Source organism: Polistes dominula, unplaced genomic scaffold (assembly GCF_049000335.1).
Source record: "Polistes dominula isolate Pdom_NZ unplaced genomic scaffold, Pdom_raw_medaka contig_241, whole genome shotgun sequence".
Lineage (NCBI taxonomy): Eukaryota > Metazoa > Arthropoda > Insecta > Hymenoptera > Vespidae > Polistes > Polistes dominula.
The window spans coordinates 209,456-219,692 of NW_028300875.1; the positions used below are offsets into that span (position 1 = coordinate 209,456).

At 27.6% G+C, this 10,237-nt stretch overlaps 1 protein-coding gene across 1 annotated transcript; it reads right to left on the minus strand.

Annotated features, from left to right (window-relative positions):
• Positions 1–1,639: 1,639 nt before the first annotated feature.
• LOC107073304 (uncharacterized) lies at positions 1,640–7,854 on the minus strand. Its single transcript, XM_089171267.1, has 7 exons — positions 7,777–7,854; positions 4,138–4,709; positions 3,410–4,032; positions 3,100–3,264; positions 2,465–2,988; positions 2,110–2,391; positions 1,640–1,858 (listed from the first exon to the last, which is right to left on the minus strand). The coding sequence occupies exons 1-7, from the start codon at positions 7,852–7,854 to the stop codon at positions 1,640–1,642; spliced, it is 2,463 nt and encodes an 820-aa protein (XP_089027393.1).
• Between the last annotated feature and the right edge of the window lie 2,383 nt (positions 7,855–10,237).

Sequence of the window (10,237 nt, forward strand, 5' to 3'; positions counted from 1 at the left end):
CCTCTGTATGAGGAACAACGAAAAAAGTTTAAAAAGAGGCTTCACAAAGTTAAACTAGCCCAACCTCTAGCATCTTTTGTTTTGCTCCATTCTCCTACAAGGTATATTTGTAATAGTTTCTGTAATTACCTCGAAGACTGTAATCTTAACTTGTAGGCATGCGATTATAAAGTAATGTATTTGTATATCTTCTTTTTTCAATAAACTACACAAAATAATCTCTCTTTAGAGATTAAAATTGTTTATATAAAAAAAAAAAAAAAAATAATCTCATAAAAAAGTTTTCAGATGAAACTTTTAATAAACCGAGTAGTGTATCTTTTCTTCAACTTTCATCAAATTATGCAGAATGTGAAAAAATACTTGAAGGAACAGACACAAATACGTTAAAAGAAAGATTTTATGAAAACGTACTAAAAAAAATAGTTAAATTTGTGGTACGTTCACCTCAAAAAATAATTTCATATGATTCTGCCACTTTGGAAATTTTGTTGTTAGCAAAAGAAATACAAAAAAAATGACAAATTTAAAGGATTGTCTATGCTTTACACCCGATTAAAAATAAAAAAAGCCTACAAGACTTCTTATCTTACACTTTATCACTTAATTCAGGTAATGTCTAAGATATTAAACGAAAATATTATAGAGAACAATTACATCATTGCCATATGTTATGATTGTATTCTATCTTTTCAGTCACATAAGGGATCTAAATCCCCAAAATTTGAGATAAATGAATTAGAAGCTTCTGCATCTGATGAGGCTTGGATAGCTTATAACGCTTATGACATAATAGACGTCAAAAAAAGACAGCACCTGACCAGACAAATTATAAGCAGTAATATGAACCAAAAAAATTCGTGGGAAGAAAAGCCTATTTTACTTAAGCATGTAATTGTTTCTCTTACTATTTATATGTCAAATAAAATCTTTGATGAATCTGTAGTTCATAACGCTACCTCAAAGGCAGAGTATGACAAGATTTTAAAAAATTTTAGTCAAAAAGTTTTTAAAGTTTCTTCAAGAAAAGCAAATATATTGTTTATTACATGTAAAGCTTTAAATCGGTGCATAAAGAATGATGACTTTTCTTTGTTAGATAATTTATAAAGAATATAATAAAAGGTTTTTATTTGGAGAAAATTTTTCATTTTTACTTGTTAGTGACAAACTTAGATTTAGAATGCTTTACATCTACATTACAGCATAAGCCTCCATATTTATCCTCTATATCTAACAAAGCCGTTCCTCCTTCATTCTGACCTCTTCTATAATCGAGGGAGATGCTTTCGAGAGTCTTTTTTAGAACCCTGACTGTATATAATCAGTCGAGGTTGATATGCCAAGCACTCTAACATATGTTTTATGAAAGATAGTCACCAGTCCATCCCATGTCATAATATAAGAAATAATTTTTGTTTTAGCTTTGTATATAAGACCCAATTCGTTAGCTAAAAGATCATATTTTCTCATCTTTTCACTCTCCACAGACTGTAAATTTTCCTGACTTGTAATACCGACCTCGATTAAGGTTATTTCTTTTTTTATTTTGTCGTATACAAATATGTCATGCTTGTTATGCTGGATTTTTACATCTGTGGAAATTTTAGTGTCTACTCTAATTTCTATCTTATCATTGCTAAGTACCTCCTGCACAGAATGATTTTGAAGCTTTTTGATGCTTTGAGATTGTACGCCTGACAAAGTTGTAAGTGTATGCTTCGAGCAACTTCATTATAACGCCTAGTGTAGTCAAAGCTAAGCATTCTATCACATCTAGTTGCAAGATGATCAACAGTTCTTCTCTTTTCTTTACAATGTGGAAATTTAGTTTTTTCGCCAAGAAAAGTATTCTTATCTTGAAGAAAACATTACAATCCATCAGTTTTAGCATTATTATTTCTTCTAGATAAGGTTGACGACTCTTGCATAGAAAAACTTGGATTAAATTTCATATTATACAACTTTTGATGATTTTGCTTCAGTTTGATATTGTCGTATAATGAATTCTTTTGTTCTTCTAATAAACTATAATAAAAATCTTTTATTGGGTATAGGTACTTTTTAAAATTATTTTTTGCTACTTGAATCACAAACACCAGAGCTTACCACTGTTTCAGCTATTAAATTCACCTCGTCAAAATCTTTCAAGTCTACATCCTGTCTTCTGAAGTCCATGGATATGCTTTCCATTGTTTTCTTAAGAGATACATACTGAATGTATGCTTCCAGATTGAAAGGAATATTAAGAGCTTCTTTATATTTTCTGTGGTATTTTGTAACGATACCATCCCAGGTCAAAACAAATGGAATTATTTTTGTTTGAAAGCTATATATTTGAGTCAATTTATTAGCTAGTATGTCATATTTTCTAAGTTTCTCAGATTCAACCTATTGTAAACGATCCTGAGAAGTTACACCTATTTCTACAATTAAAATTTCCTTTTTTATTCTTGTCAATAACCAGTATATCTGGTTTATTGCACTTAACTGTTATATCAGTTCTAATTGTAGTGTCAACTCTGATTTCTGTTTGTCCGTTTGAAACGACTTGTTGGACAGAGTGACCTCGGAGTCTCTTAGCTGCTTTTATGTTGTATTTCTTGCACAAAAGGAGGTGTAGACATTTGACTATTTCGTTGTGTCTTCTCATATAGTCATGGTCTAGCATCTGTTCGCATCTGGTAGCTAGATGGTCAACGGTTTTCCTACTTGCTTTATAATGGGGGCATATTTGTTTGTCCGAATTGAACATATTTCTATCTTGGACGTAACACATTATACCCTCACTTTTTGCCTGTACGTTACCTCTGCTTAGCCATATTGATGAATCTAAGATGGATACCATTTGATTCTCTTCTGCCTTATATAATATTTTATGGACTGGTTTCGCATTAATTTTATTATATAAGTTTTTCCTTTGGGAGTCATATAAGTCTTTTAAAGTATTATTATTAGATAAGTTATACTTTACTCTTAGATACTCTCCTATAAGGAAAAAATGAGAATTTTGGCGTTTATGGACTTTTAGGATTGCAGCTCTTCTTGTATACAACTCTTTCGTTAATTCAAAGTTTTCTCTTAGTTTGAGAAGCATACTTTCACTTTTAAACTCCAGGCTACACAATCCTCTACCTAATTCTTTTCTACTCAGATATAATTTTTCCTTGCATGCTGGTTGCAGATGAATTCCATTTTTTATAAGGATAAGTCTTATTTGTGCGTCAATGCCTTCAAATACCTCAGGTTCTATATTCAAAATTCCTATATAGTAATTTATAAGGGAAATTACATACTCATTTATTGATAGGAATAGGTTTTTTTCCGTTTAGATTTGTTTTACACAGCTTGTCCACCCTAGAAAAAATCTTCTGTTTAATCTTGTCAATAGTTTCTTCTGAAGGTTTACTGTTACTATATTCTGTTACACCAAGATATTTATAGAAATTTCTATTGTCAATAAAGTTTGCTTCTAGTTCTAATGCTCTACAATTAGTTGCAGACTTTTCCTTATTTTTCTCTAGACCTACTAATTCAAAGAACTTCATAACCTCTGTCATCAATCTTTTTAATATTTCCTTATCCTTAGAAATAAGCTTGATATCATCTATAAAGAGTAGATGGTTGGTCATGTAAGATTTGTCTTTTTCAATTTCTACATTTACCATTGGATAAATGCTATTCAGTTTCTTACTCAAAGGATCCATACAAATTACGAATAGAAGGGGGGACAAGCTATCACCTTGTAAGATTCCTTTAGAGATTTTATTTGTAAATAGTTTTTTATTGTCCATCAAGACATCAATGCTCCATTTAGAGGTAATATTTTTTACAAAATTGAGAATCCATATAGGAAAATTAAGATTCTTTAAGCATTCTAGCAAGTAGTCATGTTCGATTGAGTCAAAAGCTTTCTTAACATCAATCCAACAAGATTTAAGTTTGTTATCATGCTCCATATTTAAAGATATATTTAGCATGGCTTGTTCTTTAGCTCCTTGTATGCTTCTGATAGTTCCTAGCTGATTTTCACTAATTATGTTTCTATCTTTCATTTCTAGTTGTATTATTTTAGTGACACATTTTGTAATTAATTTATATATGTTGGACATGCAAGTTATTGGTCTAAAGTCTGACCCTTTATGACATTCTTCTTTCGGAATAAGATATGTTAATCCCTTATACAACCATTCTTCTTCTTTAAATCCATCTAAACATTGCTTCTTAATAAGATTATACATGATTTCATGAATTGATGTCAGTTTCTTCACAAAGAAGTTATAAATTCCATCCGGTCCAGCAGCCTTCCAATTTGGTAATCTTGAAACTATTTCTAAGAATTCAGAGTAGCTAAGGAATCTTTTATCGTTTTTATTGACCAATGAGACCACTTCATTTACATATTCTGAGTATACTTTAGGCTCTTTGGTCTTAGTGTCCTTTTTCCACATTGAACTCCAGAAATTCTTTATGTCCTCAACATTAACATTATGATGATTTATCTTAATACTTTCTAATTCTCTGTAGAACTTACCACGATACAACTCAAACTTCCTATTTTCTAGTCTAAACCGGGATCTTTTCTCATAACATTCTAATTTCTTCTGATAGATAAGAATCTTATCATTGAGGAAAGACTTTACTTCTACGGGATCAAGTTTCCTACAAAGTAATTTATTTTGTGATTTCATGAGTCTTCTTATAATAAACTATAAAAAATAAAGTTATTTTATTATCAATAAAAAATGAAATTGTTTACAATGAAGTCATAAAATCTTTGTTATGCATTAGTTTTTACATAATTGGTGAAACCTGGGGTATGAGAGGTTTGGGAGAAGGAAAACTAAGGGGTTTTTTAATATATGTTAGGAGAAAAAAGTGAAAAAAGCTGTTAAAACAGTAAAAAATAAAATTGATGCTAGAAATTCATCGATAGCACTCAATAAAACAACGCATTAATAACATTTTCTAAACAAATTAGAGCATCGTACATATTTTTTTGTAAATTATTAATAACTAATATTAAATTATGATAGTACATATATTGACTTATTAGCGTTGAAAAGGCAAATAATTGATAGATAAATCCTTTTTAAATTGTTTATATAAATTATAATTGCATACCTACTGTTGACGATCCCGTTCACCTCTAAAGAATATCTTAAAATACTTTTTAAGACATAAATATATTTATTCACATGTTTTATAAACAAAGAAACTTCCTCCACTCAACTATAGGTAAAATTTTTTAGATTACCTTTTTTAATTATCATATTCAAAAGGATTTCACCTTAATTTTTTTCCCCCTCTTTTGGGTTACTAAAAAATCAGTAAAAATAAGAAATTCCAGGTATTGCGTTTAATATTAGTGTTTTGATTTTTAATTATTAGATATGTTTTAAGAGCAAATTTGAGTTATTATGTTGAAATAGAAAGCTTTTTTAAGCATTTCAAGTTTTTACAGAGTTTTGTTATTAGGGATAAAGATAACATGATCACAGAAATTTTAGTGTACTAAGCTAAAAAATAACTAAAGATACTTCTCTATTTCTAATTTAAGTAGTATATCTCTGATACTAATAAATTATAATTTTTCACCCCCTCATTTTATCGAATAAACACCTTGGAGCAACATCAAATATTGGGTTAACATATGCATTGTCTGTTCTCAAGAAGTATCGAAATTATCCAATTTAGAAGCGGTGATGCCTTTAATAGAGACTTGAAGATTTTGAGTAGAATGATCGACGTCTAATCTATATAAAAGGATGGGTTTTAAGATTAAAAAATGTTACGTTTTATTCTTTTCGATTTACTTTATGCGCCTTATGATGGAGGTTTGAACTTTTAAAATATGTAAGGTTTGAAAGACAACGATATTTGAAACTGAATTGTTTCAATAATTATATGGTATTCTTATACCATGATTTGTATTTTTCCTCCACTTATGACTAATGCATGCGTGAAGGTGTCTGATTGGCTGTTTTCCCCTCCCAAAATTATATAACAAAATATCTTTCCGAGGGGATGGAAGATATAAAAGATTTTAATAAAAATCTTCTAGATACGTTCTCAGGCGGAGGATAATACCACAAATTGTTTATCGGATTATATTTGTGCTATTTTAAGTAGTTTATTGATCTTGCATAGGGGTTAAATAATAAATTAATATTTATAAAATTTAACCATACGACAATAATTATTTGGATGCAGAATCACTTCTGAATCTCTATTTTCTAAAACTGTTAGAGAGATTATGTTTTATCTTTCCAATTATTGTTAAATTTACTTATCTCTTTTACAAGTTCTGGGTTAAGTAAACGCTTTTTCACTGTATTTAATAAATATTGTTTACTGTTACAGTTATTTACACAAAAATTTCAATTGTACTTTTAACCAAACTTTAGTCTATGATACAAGAGATATGTATTTTACTGTATTAAGACGCATCACTCTACTCCAACTTCTTCTTAGTAAGATTTGGATGTAGTGAATCTATCAATTGTATTGAGAAGTACTACATTCCAGATTTTTAGCTTTTTGCATGTATAAAAAGAAATTATTAATATCAGGCTGTCTGATTTTTATATTGACATTATAAATGCTCTGTTTTAATTAAAGAAAAATAAAAAATATTGAAAGTTTAAATAAGAGTATCGCGGATTACCATAAACTCAATTACACTAGTGTTAAATTGAGTGAGTGAGTCATTTTAGACTTTTTAATTTTTAAGATTCTTTTGCGAGATGGTCAAACTTTTATCCTATATGTAGATAAAGTGATGATGACAAAAATCTAAAGGAGAATTTTTTCAGAACATAAGATCTAAGATTTGCTCATATAAGTATTTTAAAGATATTTAGATGAGATATTAATGACAGTTCTTGAAACCAGGTTGTCTAGTTTGTTGATTGAAGAAAAAATCTCAAAATTTTAACTGAGAATACCGCGGATCATTACAAACTAATGCCTTATAACATTAATGTATGTTTTAAGACATTTAAATTTTTAGGGTTTTTTTGAGAAAATGTTGAAACATTTTTTCTATACATAGATAAAATATCTAGACAAAAATAAAAAATTGTAGAAAGTATTTATAGAGGTAAATTATCTATAAGTAATATAGAAAAGTAGTTAATTTGAATGAATTAGACTATCTTACGTCTAGAATTCAATCTATTAAGACCATATTGTTTAATTTTTGTATTGAAGAAAAAACTAATGCAAATTTTAACTGAGGACACGGCGGATCAACATAAACTCGATTAATATAGTTTTTTGATGCATTCCACGCACTTTTTGGGTACTCAAATTTTTATGATTTTTTGAGAAAATGCTGAAATGCTCATTCTAGACATAGGTAAAAAATCTAGACAAAAATAAAAAAAATGGGAAAGTGCATTTATGGTAAATGGCATTTAAATCATACAGAAGGTAATATTAAAGATATTTAGACTATTTTGAGATACTAAACACACTTATTGAGATCAGATTGTCTAGTTTGTTTATTGAGAAAAAAGTTATTTCAAATCTCTAACTGAGAGTACCGCGGAACAATACAAACTAAGTTAATCGTGTGTATTAACGTATTATTTGTACTTTTTGGACATCTAAATTTTTACGATTTTTTGAGAAATTGTCAAACTTTTATTCTATACATAGATAAAATATCTTGAAAAAATGGAAGAATTGGAAAGTGTATTTATACTAGCAGGTAATCCAAAAATAACAGAGGAAAGACATTATTCAAGATAAAATAGACTATTTTGGGCTTACGAAGAGTTTAGCAAGACCAGAATGTCTAGTTTGTTGATTGAAGTATAAAAATACCTGAGAAGAATAAATAAAGAGCATTGTGAATTACCATAAACTCAATCAATCTATCATTTAATTGCACGAATAGTCTTTCTAGACATTTCAAATTTTAAGGTTTTTTGAGAAAATGTTGAAATATTTATCCTATACATAGATAAAATATCTAGAGAAAAAATGAGAAAAATCCAAAAATAAAGTCATCTAGCTATAAGATTAAGAAATCATATGTATAAGGAAGTTTTGAAGTTGATAAAAAGACTTTTAAATAAATTGAAGGTACTTCTTGAGAGCAGATTGTAGAATTCCTGTATTAACTGTATAAGTGGTTTACCCTGATTGAAGAAAAATCTTAAACTCTTCAAACTTAATTGAGAGTTTCAGGGATCTAAAAACAATTAATTAACCTAGTATTTTATAACACCAATTGCAATTTGTTAATATTTAGATTTTTTAAGAACAAGGTCAATCATTTATCCTTTATATAGATAAAATTTCTAATGGAAAAATCTAAAAGTGTAGTTACTCAGATAAGAGATCTTAAAATCGTACAGAGAATCAATATTAAAGAATTTAAGACTATTCTGTGTTTCAACGGAATTTTTTAGATCATGGTTTCTAACTTGTGTAGTTAAGACAAAACTAATGTCAAAAGAATAACTAAAGGAATCACTGATCATCATAAACTCTAGTGTTCTAGCTTTTGTTATATTATTTATACTTTTTTGACATTTAAAATTTTAAGATTTTTTGAGAAAACGTGTAAACTTCTATCCTATAGATAGATAAAATATCTTGAAAAAAAATCTTAAAGTGTGATTAGCCTGCTATTAGATCTAGAAATCACCAGCAGAGTTAATCATAGAGGAATATTTACAGTTCAGAGATACAAATCAAACTCATTAAATTATTGTTGTAATCTCCCTCCAAATAGAAATGTTTCAGGATATTAAAAGGTTATTCATGGTGAGTACTTTCTATTGAGAAGGGAAAGTAATCATTTCTATCTTAAATAATTTTTACGTTTATATATTTTTGGTTTTAAAAATGAACAAATCATATAGTATGACGGATAATCATAACTGACAATCCACTTAACAAATGAAAAACTAAATAAATCAATTCTTTCTTTAAGAACCATTTAATCGTGTATTAGGTAATCAAGGATACCACAATCAATCATATTTTCTTATTTGTGTATTCTAGAAAAATAATCTTAAAAAGTCGTTAGAGAGTATTAAGGATCACTATAAATACAATTAATTTAGAGTTAAGATTCATAAGATAATCTTTTTAGAGATTTAAATTTTTATGATTTTTTGGAGACAAGGTTTAAATTATTCTATGTATAGATAAAAAATCAAGAGAGAAAATGGAAAAATTTAAAAGTGTAGTAATAATCATTTATTGAAGTTTACAATCATAAATATTATTGTGATGTGTATTTTATTATGCTCTAAATTCAATATCCATACTTGAGAGATGATTTCAAGAATAGACCTATCAGGTACCTAAATAAGGAGGTAGTAGAATTGAGGACATGAAAAGTTTATATCATTGAGCAAAATGTTATAGCATAATACATTATACTGTGTTTGAATAAGAAAAGTATTTACTAACCACAGTAAATTATTTTAATTATGGTTTCTTACTTTATGAATGATCGTCTTGATCTTCAGTAAAAAATATTAACGAGAAGAAATTAATTTATTATAAAGATAAGGAAATAGTAAAATTTATCTAAAGATGTTTTAATTTAATTAAATTTATTTATACGTAAGAAACGTGATTTCAACATTTAGTTAATAGATTTCTTGATAATAAGCATATAAAGAGAAAATTTTAAGAGGAATAAATCTCGCTTGTCAAATATTTATATATGTTCAGAGAATTATAAGAAGATAGATGTGATACATTTATAGTTTAGAGGATTTTTATTTATCACACAACTCTATGTTTTGTACTAAAAGATCTAAATTCAGTTAAAGGAAAAATGAAAGCAATCTTCAATGTATTGATGTGATGTAGTATTTGTAGACAAAACTTAATAAACAGTTTAAATTTAAACATGCTCAAGATTTTTACATCTTCAAAAGATACAATTATATTATATTAGTTTGAGAATAAGTGATACCACTATGAATGAAAAATAAAAAATGTTGAATATAATGTCTACAAGTTTAAAATCAATCGAATGAGGGTTTATTTAGAATTAAAAGAAGAGAAAAAAGATTTATTTGTTAATATGTAATCTTAATATTGTATGTTAATATCTGAAGAACTAATTTATAATTTCTATAATCTTATACATTGAACACTACTGACAGTTTTAGACAAAAAAAATATATTAAGATTTTATAAAGTTGTCGACAACAAATAATACATTAATAGAAGTTTTTTAGAGAAAAAATTTTAATAATTTATA